The sequence below is a fragment of the Oncorhynchus mykiss genome, unplaced genomic scaffold (assembly GCF_057628025.1).
Source record: "Oncorhynchus mykiss isolate SJ-2025 unplaced genomic scaffold, ASM5762802v1 scaffold103, whole genome shotgun sequence".
NCBI lineage: Eukaryota > Metazoa > Chordata > Actinopteri > Salmoniformes > Salmonidae > Oncorhynchus > Oncorhynchus mykiss.
The window spans coordinates 2598685-2618989 of record NW_028322102.1 but is presented as its reverse complement, the minus strand read 5'-3'; the positions used below and the strand labels follow the sequence as shown (position 1 = coordinate 2618989).

General features: G+C 46.2%; 2 protein-coding genes across 5 annotated transcripts in view; one reads left to right on the top strand and one right to left on the bottom strand.

Annotated features, from left to right (window-relative positions):
• Window positions 1–9961, bottom strand: part of LOC118947673 (4-hydroxyphenylpyruvate dioxygenase-like protein) — a 51192-nt gene extending 41231 nt beyond the window's left edge. The window contains exon 1 of one of the 2 annotated variants that reach the window (XM_090228912.1): window positions 9642–9961. In XM_090228912.1, the coding sequence (XP_090085038.1) occupies window positions 9642–9739 (98 nt within the window). In that variant the 5' untranslated portion in view covers window positions 9740–9961. The remainder of the gene's footprint in view (window positions 1–9641) is intronic. The other variant, XM_090228911.1, reaches the window with a different exon arrangement.
• A 442-nt stretch (window positions 9962–10403) lies between these two features.
• Window positions 10404–20305, top strand: part of LOC110506972 (ubiquitin thioesterase ZRANB1) — a 58057-nt gene continuing 48155 nt past the window's right edge. Inside the window, exons 1-2 of one of the 3 annotated variants that reach the window (XM_036972616.2) lie at window positions 10404–11824; window positions 12020–13058. In XM_036972616.2, the coding sequence (XP_036828511.1) occupies window positions 12083–13058 (976 nt within the window). In that variant the 5' untranslated portion in view covers window positions 10404–11824; window positions 12020–12082. The remainder of the gene's footprint in view (window positions 11825–12019; window positions 13059–20305) is intronic. The other 2 variants (XM_090228908.1, XM_036972615.2) reach the window with 2 other exon arrangements.

Below are 20305 nucleotides of genomic sequence, written 5' to 3'. Positions count from 1 at the left end.
CGCCCCAGAGTCTATTAAGGCACTGCAGGAAGCTGACGAACCGGTCCAGCGTAGATGGACCGACAAGGTAGTGCAGGATCTTGAAGGAGAGACAGGAGTAGTAGCGCTCACCAGTAGCCCTCCGCTTACTGATGAGCTCTGGCTTTTACTGGACATGAAGTGACAAAATGACCAGCAGAACCGCAATAGAGACAGAGGCGGTTGGTGATTCTCCGTTCCCTCTCCTTAGTCGAGATGCGGATACCTCCCAGCTGCATAGGCTCAGCTCCCGAGCCGGCAGAGGAAGATGGTAGTGATGCGGAGAGGGGGGCAACGGAGAACGCGAGCTCCTTTCCACGAGCTCGGTGACGAAGATCAACCCGTCGCTCAATGCGAATAGCGAGTTCAATCAAGGAATCCACGCTGGAAGGAACCTCCCGGGAGAGAATCTCATCCTTTACCTCTGCGCGGAGACCCTCCAGAAGACGAGCGAGCAAAGCCGGCTCGTTCCAGCCACTGGAGGCAGCAAGAGTGCGAAACTCAATAGAGTAGTCTGTTATGGATCGATTGCCTTGACATAGGGAAGCCAGGGCCCTGGAAGCCTCCTCCCCAAAAACAGATCGATCAAAAACCCGTATCATCTCCTCCTTAAAGTCCTGATACTGGTTAGTACACTCAGCCCTTGCCTCCCAGATTGCCGTGCCCCACTCACGAGCCCGTCCAGTAAGGAGAGATATGACGTAGGCGACACGAGCAGTGCTCCTGGCGTAAGTGTTGGGCTGGAGAGAAAACACAATATCACACTGGGTGAGGAACGAGCGGCATTCAGTGGGCTCCCCAGAGTAACACGGCGGGTTATTGATTCTGGGCTCCGGAGATTCGAAAGCCCTGGAAGTGGCCGGTGGATCGAGGCGGAGATGGTGAACCTGTTCTGTGAGGTTGGAGACTTGGGTGGCCAGGGTCTCAACGGCATGTCGAGCAGCAGACAATTCCTGCTCGTGTCTGCCTAGCATCGCTCCCTGGATCTCGACGGCTGAGTGGAGAGGATCCGAAGTCGCTGGGTCCATTCTTGGTCGGATTCTTCTGTTACGGTGAGTGAATGAGGACCCAAAAGCGAACTAACTTAAACAGAGCTTCTTTAATAACCAAACATAGGTAGGCTCAGATAGACCGGCAGATTCCGACAGGACAGGACAAGGTTACAGCAAACATGACGATAGTCTGGCTCAGGCATGAAACACAACAAACAAGAATCCGACAAGGACAGGAACAAAAACAGAGAGAGATATAGGGGACTAATCAGAGGGAAAAAGGGAACAGGTGGGAAACGGGGTGACGAGGTAGTCAGGAGGAGACAAGGAACAGCTGGGGGAAAGCGGGGGAGAAAAGGTAACCTAATACGACCAGCAGAGGGAGACAGGGTGAAAGGAAAGGACAGAAAGACACAACATGACAATACATGACAGAATCTAAGATCAAAGATTACATGAACAGTCATTCTATTAAACAACTAATTTGAATAAAGCCAAATACAAACTTTACTAAGTTCATATGGTTGACAAACTCCTCTAGCATTCTAGAGGAAATATATGAATCATAGAATATAATATACATTAACATGAGATTAATGTTGCATTATGTAAGCATTATGCAAAGAAGCCATCAACAGAATCATTATTCAAATCATTGTCTTTGTCTGGCTGATAATACAGGTGTTTGAACTGGGTTAATGTGCAACATTAGTGCTCAGATGCTGGCTGCAGTTGTATTTGCAGAGTCCATGCATAATCACTTACAGTAAAATGGCTGCCTACACCAAGCAGTGATAGTTATGAAGTCAAGTCAACGTTCATAATGACAACAGGTTCTGTCACTTCTCCGCTCTTCTATAACATTTTTTTTTGTGTAGAACATTATTGTTGGGTACAGAGTTCAGTAGATTTTCTAGTGAATTCAACAACAATATTTTTCTTGTTAAAGTCTTTTTCTGCCTTATCTCTGACTCTCTGTTTCTTCTTTTTTTAGCAGGTCTTTCTCCTCTCTAATCCGTTTCACTTGTCCCTGTAGGTCATCTATCTGTTTCTGTTTTTCTTGTATATCAGAGTCTTTCAGATCCAGTGCCTTCATTTCTCGCTCGAATTCTGACTCCAGGTCTTCCTTCTCTTCCAGCTCTTTTACCCCCGTTTCAGTTCTTCCTCTCTCCTCTGGACGGCTCTCTCCACTTGGTGGTACATGTCATTGGTGTAGAATTCCCCGTCATTAGCTTTCACCATGGTTGTAACTTTGTCCATCAGCTGCTTTACTTGCTCACGGTTGTCTGTGTTCTCGTTGTTGAAGACGTGGTATCTGTTTCCACATGTATCAATGAGCTGCTTCAGACCCGCACCTGCCACTTGGATAAAGGCCAACTCTGTACTTCCCAGGATGGTGTTTCCTGATGCACTCTTCCCTGCTCCTGTCTTTCCCACTATGACAATCCTCAGCTCGGAAACTAAAAACAACACAAAATTATAACTTCAGTTCAAGCCCACAATAAAAAAAAACAAGTTAAATCTCAGAGTGTCTGTCTAACGTTACACACTGTTGTTAATGTACCCCGCACCCACAAATATTGTATAAGCATTGTATAACAGTGTGTGTGTGTGTTAAGCTTACATTCTATAGGGGGGACCATGCTGTTTCTTTTTTTCTCTTGTCGTACCCCTGAGCTTTCTGTAATAGAAGAACAACAATGTATTAAAATATCCCTAAAGAAATCATCATAAAAAAAAATTCCCATTTCAGATAGGATTCATTGAGTAAATCAGTCAACGATTCAACTCAGTGTATCCTTATTTCAATGTCAAGTGGTTGCAGTATTCTACAGAGCAGCAGTAGAGTTCATGCATCATCATAGATTTAGTTATCTTAAAAAAATGTATAAACATATTATTTCCATTTTGTGTGGATTCCGAAATAAGATATGTGAAGTAGAACATAATCAACATGAGTAGCACAGGAGGCTACAGTTTTCATAGTCAAAATGGCGTGTTGTCTGAATCAAGGTGTGGCCATCGGGGTCAAGAAAGCCAATTTTAAGTTATTTACCCATTCTGGTATATGGAATCCACAACACTCAGCAAGAATAGACAATACTATCGGCCTAATTATATTAATAAGAGAGTTCACCATGATACTCTTCACACATGGAGACAAGTTGAAACGTACATCGATAGAAGACTTTATCCAAAAAGCAGGTGAACCACTGGGGCAAGTTGTTCAGAGATATGGTCAGAGATATCATGTGTTCAACAATGAGGCTGGTCCTCCAGGTGACAGCACTGTTTGAGAAGATCAACAGAACGCAGACTGTGATACGTAACAGATCGTACTACTTTTGTTCATCCGGAGCAATGAAGAGTGGTAAGTTAGTGCTCTGTCTGATTTAGATTTAGATTTAACTTGCTGGTCAATAACAACTTAGAATGGTGATCCAATTAATCAAATCGTCTGACTTGCCTGCACGGTTAAATAAAAATATGAAATAAATTCCTTTATGATATAAAAAAGAAAGAAAATACAATCTAGTCCTACTGACAAGTTCCCTCAAAAACAGCTGGATGAAGTGTCAATAACTATACAATAATGTATCTTTGCTTTAAAACAGAGTTGGCATTGTACATCTCAATGAAGATGAGCTTTTGGATTGAGGAGGAGAGAAAAATACTTTTTGAGGAGGAGAGAAAAAGACGTGAGGAGGAGAGAAAGAGTGGCTGCATATTCATGTAGGATTATTGGGAGCAACAGGCTCCAGTTTTAGGACCTGGAATGACAGTAGAAAGTGGAGCAGCAGTCGCAACTGGAGTAGGAACTGCAAAAAAGCAATGAACACAAATAGCAGTGGACAGAGTAAAAGGTATCAGCACTGTTGATTCTGCTGTTTCCTATGGAAAATTAAGATGGTATTGACATTTTCCAATGGATGTTAAAACTATTGAAGGACCAACCACTTTTTGTGGAAGGGACATCTTCACAATATTTGATGTATTGCTGGTTTGTTATGATAAAACTTGTTTCATTTGTTGTATGTCTGTCCAGGTGGTGTACAAGTTGTCAGCATACATTATGCAATGTTTGTCAGAAAAAAAAAAGTATTTTTTCAGTATTGTTCACAGAGAAAAAAGGAAACTGTAAGGCAGATTGATTCTGCCCGAACACATGGTGTTGAAAAGAATACATAAAATGATAAAATGAAGCACAAAATAAGAAAATAAGTATTTTTTGTAATATGCGTTTTGTAATATGCCTTGTTTGAAGACTGTCAACACCCGTTCATGGATTTCTTCACATTTGATTATGTTACAAAGTGGAGTTATTGATTTAATTGTATTTTTTTTTGTCCCTAATGTCAAAGTGAAAAAAATAAAATAATAGATGAATGAAAAATCAAATACTGATATACCTTGATTAGATAAGTATCACCAACCCTGAGTCAATACATGTTAAACACCTGTTTCTGTCAGCGTGTGGAAACTGGTTGAAGGGTGCAGGAGAGCAGAGATGGGTGACAACAGGCGCACTTTATTAAGACAGAGAAAATGAGCCGGACACAATCGTGGAGCGGCGATGGCTAGAAGACCGGTGACGTCGACCTGCCGAGCGCCGCCCAAACAAGGAGAGAGAGGGACCGACTTCGGCGGAAGTCGTGACAGTTTCAGTGATTACAGCTGTGAGTCTTTTAGGTTGCGTCTCATAAAAGCTTTAGACACCTTTATTCTGAAATATTTTCCCATTAATTATTTTCAAAATTCCTGAAAAACTCCAGTATTTGCAGATGTCATAATCAGAATCACTGTGAAAGATTTAAAAAAATCAGTAACAATACTTTCACGTATGAGCCCTGTATATGTAAATAAACAGATATATGTCTAGGTGTCCATCATATATGTCCCCAAAGAAGTTAAACAAATGTGGTTTCTACTGACAATTGAGATGAACAAACAATGGCATAAGGGAACAATGAGCGGATAAGAATCAATCCGTAATTTTGATTTTGACATTAATGAGCGAGCGACGACAGGGTAGTCTAGTGGTTAGAGTGTTGGACTAGTTACCGAAAGGTTGCAAGTTCGAATCCCCGATGTCACGTTCTGACCTTTATTTCCTTGGTTTTGTCATTATTTAGTATGGTCAGGGCGTGAGTTGGGTGGGCAGTCTATGTTTGTTTTTCTATGATTTGGCTATTTCTATGTTTCGGCCTAGTATGGTTCTCAATCAGAGGCAGGTGTCATTAGTTGTCTCTGATTGAGAATCATACTTAGGTAGCCTGGGTTTCACTGTGTGTTTGTGGGTGATTGTTCCTGTCTCTGTGTTTGCACCAGATAGGACTGTTTAGGTTTTCACTTTTGTTTAGTCTGTTCATGTATAGTCGTCTTTATTAAAAACATGAATAACCACCACGCTGCATTTTGGTCCGCCTCTCTTTCACCAGAAGAAAACCCTTACAAAAACCCCCGAGCTGACAAGGTACAAATCAGTAGTTCTGCCCCTGAACAGGCAGTTAACCCACTGTTCCTAGGCTGCACTTTGGTCCAGTTATTATGATGAGCGTGGCATATCTCCCGGCATATTACATTTATGCAGCAGCATACAAAAACATTTTGGACTCACCTTGTTGTGCTGTGTTCACTTTTACAGGAAGGTGGTCGCGGCGGCCCTTCTTTTTGCCATCGGACCTTGTCATCGAAGTCTGGCATTCTCTGGATTTATAGTGCTTTCAAGACAACTGGGAACTCTATTATGACGTCAGTGATCTTCAGGTCGGAGTTCTAGAAGGAGGCTTGAGTTCTCGACTTGGAATTCCGATTTGAATGACCGTTCACAACGTATTTTCACAGTGGGAGCTTGTTTTTTTTTCAGAGTTCCCAGTTGTCTTGAACTCACTAAAGTCTGAGATTTCCCAGTTCAGAGTTTCCAATTGTTTTGAATGCGTCAGAAGTCATGCTGGATTGACAGCGTGGCCAATGTAGTCAACCTTTTCTGGCCCATGGGTGTTGCACGTGAATGTTTATCCTTTTAAGATTGGAAAAGAGACTCTTAAACCCAGACTTAGACCACACACCCTCTCCACTGAATAGCAGGCTAGTGATTGCTTTGTAATGCTTGCAGTTAACCACAAATTCCTTCCAAACCACTCAATGTTGAATTTGCGATTTCCAACTTGTTGTGTAATATTTATGTCCAATGTCCGATGAGCACCGATTAGGTTTTATCTAGACTTTCTCTTCATATGACAAAGATTGAAAAGGATGTGCCAGTATATAGTTGACTTGATTCATGATCATGGCTGCTAGCAAAGATTTTGAAAGTATGATGTTGATGTGATCAGTCCAATCAAAGCTACTGTAGATATAACGTGATTTGACATCATTTTATCTGTGGCCAATGACCTTGAGCCTTCTTGGATGGGCACTACTAATGTAACTCAGCAGCATCAAAGGGGCTTGAATTTTTGAGCTCTCCCTGTGGATTTGGCGGTGACGTAGTGTCCCCATGAGTGACAGAACACTGAGCCAATCACGGCGCAACTAGAGAACATTACCAACCCCTTTGCTCTGTATGTTCCACCCGCTGCCCCACCACCACAGAAAGCACTGAGCTTGGCTGAAACATCTGCATTTTGGAGCTGCCTTCCTCAAGAAAGCAAACAAGAGACCATGTTCATATGTGGCTTTATTAACTCAATGATGCATTTTTTTTATTTTCACATTGTTTGCAAAAATGACACGTATTAATTCCAAAATAACATGCAAAACAATGCAAACCAGATGGGATGGCGTATCGCTGCAGAATGCTGTAGTAGCCATGCTGGTTAAGTGTGCCTTGAATTCTAAATAAATCACAGACAGTGTCACCAGCAAAGCACCCCCACACCATCACACCTCCTCCTCCATGCTTCATGGTGGGAACCACACATGCAGAGATCATCCGTTCACCTACTCTGTGTCTCACAAAGACACGGCGGTTGGAACAAAAAATCTCACATTTGGACTCATCAGACGAAAAGACAGATTTCCACCGTTCTAATGTTCATTGTGTGTGTTTCTTGGCCCAAGCAAGTCTCTTCTTCTTATTGGTATCCTTTAGTAGTGCTTTCTTTCCAGCAATTGGACCATAAAGGCCTGATTCATGCAGTCCCCTGTGAACAGTTGACGTTGAGATGTGTCTGTTACTTGAACTCTGAAGCATTTATTTGGGCTGCAATTACAGAGGCTGGTAACTCTAATGAACTTATCCTCCACAGCAGAGGTAACTCTTTTACCAAATAGGGATATCTTCTGTATACCACCCCTAGCTTGTCACAACATAACTGATTGGCTCAAACACTTTAAGAAGGAAAGAAAGTCCACAAATGAACGTTTAACAAGGCACACCTGTTAATTGAAATACATTCCAGGTGATTACCTCCTGAAGCTAGTTGAGAGAATGTCAAGAGTGTGCAAAGCTGTCATCAAGACAAAGGGGAGGCTACTTTGAAGAATCTCAAATAAAAAAAATTATTTTGATTTGATTAACACTTTTTTTGGTTACTACATGATTCCATATGTGTTATTTCATAGTTTTGATGTCTTCACTATTATTCTACAATGTAGAAAATAGATTTTAAAAAAGAAAAACCTTTGAATGGACAGTGCTCCTTGGGATGTTTAAAGCTTGGGAAATCTTTTTGTATCCAAATCCGGCTTTAAACTTCTTCACAACAGTATCTCGGACCTGCCTGGTGGGTTCCTTGTTCTTCATGATGCTCTCTGCGCTTTTGACGGACCTCTGAGACTATCACAGTGCAGGTGCATTTATACGGAGACTTGATTACACACAGGTGGATTGTATTTATCATCATTAGTCATTTAGGTCAACATTGGATCATTCAGAGATCCTCACTGAACTTCTGGAGAGAGTTTGCTGCACTGAAAGTAAAGGGGCTGAATAATTTTGCACGCCCAATTTTTCAGTTTTTGATTTGTTAAAAAAGTTTGAAATATCCAATAAATGTCGTTCCACTTCATGATTGTGTCCCACTTGTTGTTGATTCTTCACAAAAAAATACAGTTTTATATCTTTATGTTTGAAGCCTGAAATGTGGCAAAAGGTCGCAAAGTTCAAGGGGGCCGAATACTTTCGCAAGGCACTGTATATATATATATATATATTTTTTTTTAGCTAAACAGCGGAGCATTTTGAAGTGTCACAGTGGTTCTTTTAGAAAAAATGTAACTTGCAAGAATATGGACATTTCCCAGAGAGGAAGTGGCGAAGCGAGAAGATTTGTCTGCCCGTGCCAGTTAAGTCCCTTTTTTATATGGAGGTCTAGAAGAGAGGGTCGAATTACATGAGGATTATACGATCTAATTAAAGTTTTGTAATGTTTAGGTTGCACGTGACTTGGGAACTTTGAGAAAAATGATTTAGGGGTTATCTAGTTTGGGCAAAAGACCGTCCTCCGTCCTCTCTCCTCTGTGACCCTGAAACCGATAAGTGTTTAAGTGGTCGAGGAGTTTGTAAATGGAAAATTGTCCTCCCCTTCTCGGTAGCCACCTTTCATCGAGGATACTCGATGTGTATCCAGCAGGAGGTGAGCAGATCTAATTGATAAAAGGCCTTGGTTGTGACCGTCGTTCACACATGTACCCAGTGGTGGAAAAAGTACCCAGCTGTCATACTTGAGTAAAAGTAAAGATACCTTAATAAAAACAAATGACTCAAGTAAAAGTGAAAGTCACCCAGTAAAATACTACTTGAGTAAAAGTTTTTTAAAAAGTATCTGTTTTTAAAATTATTTTTTTTTTTTTAATTGTACCCCTTTTTCCCCCCAATTTCGTGGTATCCAATTGTTGTAGTACCTACTATCTTGTCTCATTGCTACAACTCCCGTACGGGCTCGGGAGAGACGAAGGCTGAACGTCATGCGTCCTCCGATACACAACCCAACCAGCCGTACTGCTTCTTAACACAGCACGCATCCAACCCGGAAGCCAGCCGCACCAATGTGTCGGAGGCTACACCGTGCCCCTGGCAACCTTGGTACTCTATATTGGAGTAAAAGTACTCTATATTGGAGTAAAAGTACTCTATATTGGAGTAAAAGTACTCTATATTGGAGCAAAAGTACTCTATATTGGAGTAAAAGTACTCTATATTGGAGTAAAAGTACTCTATATTGGAGTAAAAGTACTCTATATTGGAGTAAAAGTACTCTATATTGGAGTAAAAGTACTCTATATTGGAGTAAAAGTACACAGATAATGTAAATGCTACACATCAAATTCCTGATATTAAGAAAACTAGACAGACAGGCACTCCAACACTCCAAACATAATTTACTAACGCAGTATTTTGTATTTAGTGAGTCTGCCAGATCAGAGGCAGTAGGGATGACAATGTTATATTGATAGGTGTGTGAATTGGACCATATTGCTGTCCTGCCTGAGCGTTTGAAATGTAACAAGTACCTTTTTAAGTGTCAGGGAAAATGTATGGAGTAAAAAGTACATTATTTTCTTTAGGAATGTAGTGGAGTGAAAGTAAAAGTTGTAAAAAATATAAATAGTAAATTAAATTACAGATACACCCAAAAAATACTTAAGTACTACTTTAAAGTTGATTTACTTAATTACTTTACACACCTTTGTGAATCTGCCCTCTCATTGGCGAGAATCGTCCCACCTGATCTCGCCTCCTGCCTGCCTTCCTTCCTTCCTTCTTTGAGGACATGTATTTCCATCGTTAGAGCGGTCACTTAACTATCTTATATGATCTTTGCATTTCCCCCCCCCTCAATCTTCTTCTTCATCTCTGCCTGACTACAACCAAAAAAAGGTGTATTGCCGCCACCTATTGGGTGGGGTGAAAACAAACACTTTAACGCAGAATGAGGACTGGGGGAAAGGTGAAACACATCCTCAAAATATCTATGTACTACCAAAGAATCTGTGGTACTACTCCTTCCGTCAGATTAAAACGTCTTTCCCCTCTATCTTCGTCGCAGCCAATAAAAACACAGGCGATTTTTTTTATGGCTCGGCATTCCGAGAGGAGAGACCTCTGAGCTTCTCAGCCAATGGTTTTTGAGGTGGCGAGGAGAAATGACGCAAGGGGAGAACATCTCGCGTCCTCTCTCTTCTACATTTATGTCAGTTAGCAGACGCTCTTTTCCAGACCGACTTACAGTAGTGAGTGCATACATTTTCATTTTTTATTTTTTCGTACTGGGCCCCGTGGCAATTGAACCCACAACCCTGAGGTTTCAAGCGCCATGCTCTACCAACTGCACACGGGACCTTCACTTCTCACCCCCTTCTCGAAACCCATTGGATGACAAAACCAGAGGTCCCGCCCCTCTGACCTTGTCCTCCAATGGGTTTTGAGAAGGAGGCGAGGAGAGGGAGGATTACAAGGAGAATGCTATTGAGACTCTCCAAAGGAATTGCAATTGTGATATTACCTAGGGGTCTTTTCCGAGATGCGGTTCATTTGGCTACGTTCAACTAAAATAACCGTTCATTTGGCTACGTTCAGCTAAAATGACCGTTAATTTGGCTCATAAACGGCACTTCGTTCAGTAGGTATATTGCTTAAAAATGAAGCTACCTAAAACCGTTAAAAAAAGTACACATCTTCAATGTAAAGCCCAAAAAGTTGCCCGACGTCATGTCAGATCCTGACATATGACTTCAAATACATTTCACCTGACCAAATGATGTAGATGCCCTGCAAAATAAATGGAGAAACAAGCACTGCAAAAAAATGCGTGTGGTGTGGAACAGAATGTGAGTATCCTCACAAACGATTGTTCTTGTGGTGAAGAATTACTATCTTCAGATACTTTTTTTTGTTTTATAATTTATCTGCAGTTAAAAATCGTCGTAACAGTAAGCAAATGAGAGAGTCAAATGAACCGACCTTTCACAAATGCAATTCGGTTCCCGTCGTTCATCAAAAAAGGATCCGTTCACAAGAAAAAAAAAAAAGAACCGATCGTTGCTGTTCGCGAACGATTCATCCCCACTAACCATGGAGTCCGGATTCACAACATGATATAAAGAGCGAAACGGAAGGGAGCTTTACACTATAACACAGTCCCCTTTTTATTTATTTTTCTCCCATATAGTTTACAGTGGGCAAAGATAAACATGTGAGAGAGAAAAAGGAGGGTCAAGAAATCCACTGGAAGAACGGACTAGAAAGGCAGGACTGAACGATTCAGGTTTGTTATGTTGTCTGGACCGAGGAGGAGGAAAAGTACACAGGGAAAGATACGATTCATCAATGAGTTAGGTAGCTAGGTAACTAGGTGACCATAGTTTTAGTAGCTAATGACAACGATCAATTGATCGACGACAAAAGACAATGTTGTTCATTATTGAGTATAATAGGATTAGCTAGCTAGTAGCTAACGTTAGCTAATGTTAATAGATTGGCAAAGCTAGCTAGCAAGCTAACCGTCCGCTAACTAGCTAGCGTAGCTAACTAGTTAGTTAACATCGAACAATATCCTTTTAAAAAACCGGGGACGTTGAGGGGGGGGGGGGGGGGTGTTTATTTCAATATTTCACCCCCGACACAGACGGTAAAACAACAACAACATGGCTGTCCGTGTTTCAAACCCCGACAGGTGGTGTCTCCGTAACAAAAAGCGAACTAGTTAGCATTTCGCGCTAGCTAACGTTAATGGTGGTGGGGGGGGTTTGAGTTGCTTGGCAAAGCTACAGTGTTTAGTCCTGGTACTGAAGTCTGTGGTGGGCCCCTTAGCTACTAGCTAGACAGTATGTCCTGAGTTGGGAGTGTACGGAACATGAAATTGTCCTCGGTAAGCTTTAAAAAAAAAAACGGAATGAAATGCAGATAAATGTGTCGTCTTTCCAAACATTTAGTATTATTATCTTATTGTCTGTTCAGCTAAAAAGGTTTACCCTATCCATATTTGTTATTTTATATATATTTTTTTATGGTATGCAAACCATTTTTTGCTAAAAAACATTTCTGTGCATTTATGTCTCCGCAGACAGTGCCATACTGATCCCCTTGGTAACGGGATCAGAACCGTTTTCTTTCTACCTCGTCCGTGATGACCGAGGTGGGAGTGAAGTGGGCCTGCGACTACTGCACCTATGAGAACTGGCCGTCCGCTGTGAAGTGCACCATGTGTCGTGCACAGTGCCCCAGCAGTCCCATAATCACAAAGGAGACCTACAATAGCAGCCCCAGCAGTCTTAGTACGGAGCCTAGTTGTGGCTGGCAGGACCCTCCAAGCCCCGAGGGAAGCTGTGGTAGCCTCCTCATCTACCCAGACTCCAGTGCCAGGCCCCGTGTCAAGCCCCCCAGCATGGCTGAGAATAGCTCCAAATGGTCCTGTCAGATGTGCACCTACTTGAACTGGCCCCGTGCCATCCGCTGTACCCAGTGTCTGTGTCAGCGCCACCAGAGGACCCCATGCAGCCCCACAGAGGCCCCCCAGACATCAGGCTCCAATGTGGGCCACCGCCCAGCCCCTCCCCCCATGGACCCTTGTACAGAGGAGTACAACGACCGGAACAGACTCAACAGACTCAACACCCGAGGTGGTGGTGGTGGTGGCGGCAGTAGCAGTGGGCAGCACTGGACTTGCACGGCCTGTACTTACCAGAACTATCCCAAGACCCGGAAGTGCATTGTCTGCGACCACCCACAGCCTCAACCTAACAACCGGGAGGCTATTCCTATAGAGCTGGCTGGGCAGTCCGTGGAGTCTCCCTCCTCCACATCCTCAATCATCAATGAACAGGACAGAGACGGGGCCAGGTGGAGAGGGAGTGGGGGGAGCTGCAGTAGAGGGCTGAGCGGGGGACAGAGACAGGGACTGGGACAGAGGATGACTTCTCCACCCACCTCTAAGAAGGAGGCGGAGGTAAAGATGGACTTCCAGAGGATTGAGCTGGCGGCCGGGGCGATGGGCAGCGAAGAGGAGCAGCATCGCCGCCCGGAGAACATTGATTTCAAGAAGACCAAACAGATTAAGAACAGGATGAGGAAAACTGACTGGCTGTTCCTTAATGCTTGTGCAGGTGAGTGAGTGGCTATTATAGGATCTAAGTTAGTGTTTACTGTACATAAAGTCTTCCTGTCTGTGAATGGACATTACAGACACAAGATCACTAACTGGCCAAGCTGCAGGAGTTCACCCTGGTTGTCACTAACTGGCCAAGCTGCAGTAGTTCACCCTGGTTGTCACTAACTGGCCAAGCTGCAGTAGTTCACCCTGGTTGTCACTAACTGGCCAAGCTGCAGTAGTTCACCCTGGTTGTCACTAACTGGCCAAGCTGCAGTAGTTCACCCTGGTTGTCACTAACTGGCCAAGCTGCAGTAGTTCACCCTGGTTGTCACTAACTGGCCAAGCTGCAGGAGTTCACCCTGGTTGTCACTAACTGGCCAAGCTGCAGGAGTTCACCCTGGTTGTCACTAACTGGCCAAGCTGCAGGAGTTCACCCTGGTTGTCACTAACTGGCCAAGCTGCAGTAGTTCACCCTGGTTGTCACTAACTGGCCAAGCTGCAGTAGTTCACCCTGGTTGTCACTAACTGGCCACGCTGCAGGAGTTCACCCTGGTTGTCACTAACTGGCCAAGCTGCAGGAGTTCACCCTGGTTGTCACTAACTGGCCAAGCTGCAGTAGTTCACCCTGGTTGTCACTAACTGGCCACGCTGCAGGAGTTCACCCTGGTTGTGACTAACTGGCCAAGCTGCAGTAGTTCACCCTGGTTGTCACTAACTGGCCAAGCTGCAGTAGTTCACCCTGGTTGTCACTAACTGGCCAAGCTGCAGTAGTTCACCCTGGTTGTCACTAACTGGCCACGCTGCAGGAGTTCACCCTGGTTGTCACTAACTGGCCAAGCTGCAGGAGTTCACCCTGGTTGTCACTAACTGGCCAAGCTGCAGGAGTTCACCCTGGTTGTCACTAACTGGCCAAGTTACAAAGTTATGAAGGGGGGGGGGGGGATCTATAGTTAGATATCACAATATTATTTAGTAAGATATTATATCGATACTTTGACTCTCGTGTATCCATTTTGTGTTGTTAGCTAGCGCTAGTCGTCTGTACCTGCACCAAACTCTGGTATTTTTAATCCTATAGGTTATTCTTTGTACCCCTCGTATAGTCGGTGTCTACGCCCCTGGGGAAATCTCATTAGCATAATACAAACATCTGTCTGTGTGTTAAGTGGTTTTGTTGTTGTTGTATGGGCTGTCTCTCAATCCACAGCATCCACCAATGACTGCCCTCCGCCTCTGAGGTGGGAGGCGGCCGAGCTACAGCGGTGTTTGTCAGACACGAGACATCCAGAAAATTAGATTTTTCTCAGGAAAACATTTGTAGCGTCCCCAATTGTTTTCGTCTACAAACTCTATGGAAAGATGAGACTCTCACGATGGTGTTCTCATGGTTTTCAGGGTGTCCGTGGGTCCTTAGGCTCAAAATGTCTTAAATTCAGTTTTCTCGGGTCTTAAATGTGACGGAGTGACTACCGTGGTTCTGTTATATTGTGCCGATGCTTAATTGATGCTACGTGAGGAGAAAAATAAAATATTATTGAACATAAAAAAAAATACTCAAATAATACTCTGAATATGATGCTGGAGAGAGACCCACATGGGCCTCTGTGTTCATGTCTGGTCGTACGCCTGGAGAGAGACCCACATGGGCCTCTGTGTTCATGTCTGGTCGTACGCCTGGAGAGAGACCCACATGGGCCTCTGTGTTCATGTCTGGTCGTACGCCTGGAGAGAGACCCACACGGGCCTCTGTGTTCATGTCTGGTCGTACGCCTGGAGAGAGACCCACACGGGCCTCTGTGTTCATGTCTGGTCGTACGCCTGGAGAGAGACCCACACGGGCCTCTGTGTTCATGTCTGGTCGTACGCCTGGAGAGAGACCCACATGGGCCTCTGTGTTCATGTCTGGTCGTACGCCTGGAGAGAGACCCACATGGGCCTCTGTGTTCATGTCTGGTCGTACGCCTGGAGAGCGACCCACACGGGCCTCTGTGTTCATGTCTGGTCGTACGCCTGGAGAGAGACCCACATGGGCCTCTGTGTTCATGTCTGGTCGTACGCCTGGAGAGAGACCCACATGGGCCTCTGTGTTCATGTCTGGTCGTACGCCTGGAGAGAGACCCACATGGGCCTCTGTGTTCATGTCTGGTCGTACGCCTGGAGAGAGACCCACATGGGCCTCTGTGTTCATGTCTGGTCGTACGCCTGGAGAGAGACCCACATGGGCCTCTGTGTTCATGTCTGGTCGTACGCCTGGAGAGAGACCCACATGGGCCTCTGTGTTCATGTCTGGTCGTACGCCTGGAGAGAGACCCACATGGGCCTCTGTGTTCATGTCTGGTCGTACGCCTGGAGAGAGACCCACATGGGCCTCTGTGTTCATGTCTGGTCGTACGCCTGGAGAGAGACCCACATGGGCCTCTGTGTTCATGTCTGGTCGTACGCCTGGAGAGAGACCCACACGGGCCTCTGTGTTCATGTCTGGTCGTACGCCTGGAGAGAGACCCACATGGGCCTCTGTGTTCATGTCTGGTCGTACGCCTGGAGAGAGACCCACATGGGCCTCTGTGTTCATGTCTGGTCGTACGCCTGGAGAGAGACCCACATGGGCCTCTGTGTTCATGTCTGGTCGTACGCCTGGAGAGAGACCCACATGGGCCTCTGTGTTCATGTCTGGTCGTACGCCTGGAGAGAGACCCACATGGGCCTCTGTGTTCATGTCATGTCTGGTCGCACGCCTGGAGAGCGGCCCACATGGGCCTCTGTGTACACGTCTGGTCGCACGCCTGGAGAGCGGCCCACATGGGCCTCTGTGTTCATGTCTGGTCGCACGCCTGGAGAGCGACCCACATGGGCCTCTGTGTTCATGTCATGTCTGGTCGCACGCCTGGAGAGCGGCCCACATGGGCCTCTGTGTTCATGTCTGGTCACACGCCTGGAGAGCGACCCACATGGGCCTCTGTGTTCATGTCTGGTCACACGCCTGGAGAGCGGCCCACATGGGCCTCTGTGTTCACGTCATGTCTGGTCGCACGCCTGGAGAGCGACCCACATGGGCCTCTGTGTTCACGTCATGTCTGGTCGCACGCCTGGAGAGCGACCCACATGGGCCTCTGTGTTCACGTCTGGTCGCACGCCTGGAGAGCGACCCACATGGGCCTCTGTGTACACGTCTGGTTGCACGCCTGGAGAGCGACCCACATGGGCCTCTGTGTTCACGTCATGTCTGGTCGCACACCTGGAGAGCGACCCACATGGGCCTCTGTGTACACGTCTGGTCGCACGCCTGGAGAGCGACCCACATGGGCCTCTGTGTTCACGTCATGTCTGGTCGCACGCCTGGAGAGCGACCCACATGGGCCTCTGTGTTCATGTCTGGTCGCACGCCTGGAGAGCGACCCACATGGGCCTCTGTGTTCACGTCATGTCTGGTCGCACGCCTGGAGAGCGACCCACATGGGCCTCTGTGTTCACGTCATGTCTGGTCGCACGCCTGGAGAGCGACCCACATGGGCCTCTGTGTTTATGTCATGTCTGGTCGCACGCCTGGAGAGCGACCCACATGGGCCTCTGTGTTTATGTCTGGTCGCACGCCTGGAGAGCGACCCACATGGGCCTCTGTGTTCATGTCTGGTCGCACGCCTGGAGAGCGACCCACATGGGCCTCTGTGTTCACGTCATGTCTGGTCACACGCCTGGAGAGCGATCCACATGGGCCTCTGTGTTCATGTCTGGTCGCACGCCTGGAGAGCGACCCACATGGGCCTCTGTGTTCATGTCTGGTCGCACGCCTGGAGAGCGACCCACATGGGCCTCTGTGTACACCTCACGTCTGGTCGTACGCCTGGAGAGCGACCCACATCTGCCTCTGTGTACACGTCTGGTTGCACGCCGGAGAGCGACCCACATCTGCCTCTGTGTACACATCTGGTTGCACGCCGGAGAGCGACCCACATCTGCCTCTGTGTACACCTCACGTCTGGTTGCACGCCGGAGAGCGACCCACATCTGCCTCTGTGTACACCTCATGTCTGGCCGTACACCTGGAGAGCGACCCACATGGGCCTCTGTATTCACGTCATGTCTGGTCGCACGCCTGGAGAGCGACCCACATGGGTCCCTGTGTTCACGTCATGTGCATGTGCCAGTATGAATCAGGCTGTTGCCAGAGGAGAGAGCCAGGTAGCCAATAGGTCTACCATTTGATATATAAGCTGTGAGCGTTTATCTCTAAGCACTACTAGGTCTTGGCTAGATTGAATGCACTTGAGTAGAGATATATATGTTTTATGACTATCTAGAATGAAAATAGATGTGTTGCGGTTAGTGGCTCAGCAGCTGCATTGTTACATAATGAACACACACATAACTACAGTATTATTAAGAAAGGGCTTAGTTAGAAGGGAATCTTGGACCCATTGAATCCCTGACTGTTTGTCTTTGCTGTTCTGGGAGAGTCTCTGATAGTGAAAGTATTCCCTCAGGCCTGTAAGGATGAAAAGCTACTTTGGCTAGGCTGGGGAGCAGACTGTGACAGAGAGGAGGAAGGCTGGGGAGCAGACTGTGACAGAGAGGAGGAGAGGTCTGCTCTCTGTCTGGGTCCAGTGGGAGAGTGGCGACCGAGGGAGGGACAGAGTGAGCAGGAGACGGACGGAGAGAAAGAGACGGACGGAGAGAAAGAGACGGACGGGGAGAAAGAGACGGACGGGGAGAAAGAGACGGACGGGGAGAAAGAGACGGACGGGGAGAAAGAGACGGACGGGGAGAAAGAGACGGACGGGGAGAAAGAGACGGAGACGGACGGGGAGAAAGAGACGGAGACGGACGGGGAGAAAGAGACGGAGACGGACGGAGAAAGAGACGGAGACGGACGGAGAAAGAGACGGAGACGGACGGAGAAAGAGACGGAGACGGACGGAGAAAGAGACGGAGACGGACGGAGAAAGAGACGGAGACGGACGGAGAAAGAGACGGAGACGGACGGAGAAAGAGACGGAGACGGACGGAGAGAAAGAGACGGACGGACGAAGAGAAAGGGACGGACGGAGAGAAAGAGACGGACGGAGAGAAAGAGACGGACGGAGAGAAAGAGACGGACGAAGAGAAAGAGACGGACGGAGAGAAAGAGAAAGAGACGGACGGGGAGAAAGAAGAGAGACGGACGGAGAGAAAGAAAGAGACGGACGGGGAGAAAGAGACGGGGAGAAAGAGAAAGAGACGGACGGGGAGAAAGAGACGGACGAAGAGAAAGAGACGGGCGGGGAGAAAGAGACGGGCGGGGAGAAAGAGACGGACGGGGAGAAAGAGACGGACGAAGAGAAAGAGACGGACGGGGAGAAAGAGACGGACGGGGAGAAGCAGAGAGGCTGTCTCCCTCCCTCCCCTGGCTGTGTGTCCAGAAACTCCTCTCTCTCCTTGGGGACAGAGTGTGATCTAGAGGGACAGCCTCCTCTAGCTGGCTCTCCTTGGGGACGGTCTCCTTCTTGTCTATATTGAATACAACATTTAAACATTCAGTGTAGGCTGGGAAAAGTATGTGAACCCCCCTAGGCTAATGATTTCTCCAAAAGCTAATTGGAGTCAGGAGTCAGTTAACATGGAGCCCAATCAATGAGATGAGATTGGAGATGTTGGTTAGAGCTGCCTTGCCCTATAAAAAAACACTCACAAAATGTTAGTTTGCTGTTCACAAGAAGCATTGCCTGATGTGACCCATGCCTCGAACAGAAGAGATCTCAGAAGACCTAAGATGAAGAATTGTCAACTTGCATAAAGCTGGAAAGGGTTACAAAAGTATCTCTAAAAGCCTCGACGTTCATCAGTCCACGCTAAGACAAATTGTCTATAAATGGAGAAAGCTCAGCACTGTTGCTACTCTCCCTAGGAGTGGCCGTGCTGAAAAGATGACTGCAAGAGCACAGGAGCAGAATGCTCAATGAGGTTAAGAAGAATCCTAGAGTGTCAACTAAAGACTTACAGAAATCTCTGGAACATGCTAACATCTCTGTTGATGACTAAAACACTAAACAAGAACGGTGTTCATGGGAGGACCACGGAAGAAGACATTGCTGTCCAAAAAACCCATTGCTGCACGTCTGAAGTTTGCAGAAGAGCACCTGGATGTTCCACAGCGCTACTGGCAGAATATTCCGTGGACAGATGGAACTACAGATGAGTCTTTTGGAAGGAACACACATGGGGGAGAAAAAAAGTCACAGTACACCAACAGCAACCTCATCCCAACTGTAAAGTATGGTGGAGGGAGCATCATGGTTTGGGACTGCTTCAGGGCCTGGACTGCTTGCTATCATCAACGGAGAAATGAATTCCCAAGTTTATCAAGATATTTTGCAGGAGAATGTTAGGCTATCTATCCGCCAGTTTAAGCGCAACAGAAGTTGGGTGACGCAACAGGACAACGACCCAAAACACAGAAGTAAATCAACAACAGAGTGGCTTCAACAGAAGAAAAATATGCCTTCTGGAGTGGCCCAGTAGGACTCCTGACCTCAACCCGATTGAGATGCTGTGGCATGACCTCAAGAGAGCAGTTCACACCAGACATCCCAAGAATATTGCAGAACTGAAACAGTTTTGTAAAGAGGAATGGTCCAAAATTCCTCCTGACCGTTGTGCAGGTCTGATCCACAACTAGAGAAAACGTTTGGTTGAGGTTATTGCTGCCAAAGGAGGGTCAACCAGTTATTAAACCCAAGGGTTCACCTACTTTTCCCACCCTGTACTGTGAATGTTGACACGCTGTGTTCCATAAAGACATGAACACGTATAATTGTTTGTGTGTTATTAGTTTAAAGCAGACTGTGTTTGTCTATTATTGTGACCTAGATGAAGATCAGATCAAATTTTATGACCCAATTTATGCAGAAATCCAGGTATTTCCGAAAGGTTCACATACTTTTCCTTGCCACTTTATGTCCTAATAATTCAAAAACATTGCTCAGAAAACCAGGTGTTTTTAATCAGCGTATCGCTTACTTCAAATATGACCCGTTCACACGTTTAAGATCAGCAGAGAAAGGTGTCTACGTGACTGGCACACTCGGCCTTCTGCCATTTTAATCAGTTTCATATCCGGGGCGGCAGGGTAGCCTAGTGGTTAGAGTGTAGAGGCGGCAGGGTAGCCTAGTGGTTAGAGTGTAGAGGCGGCAGGGTAGCCTAGTGGTTAGAGCGTTGGACTAGTAACCGGAAGGTTGCAAGTTCAAATCCCCGAGCTGACAAGGTATAAATCTGTCATTCTGCCCC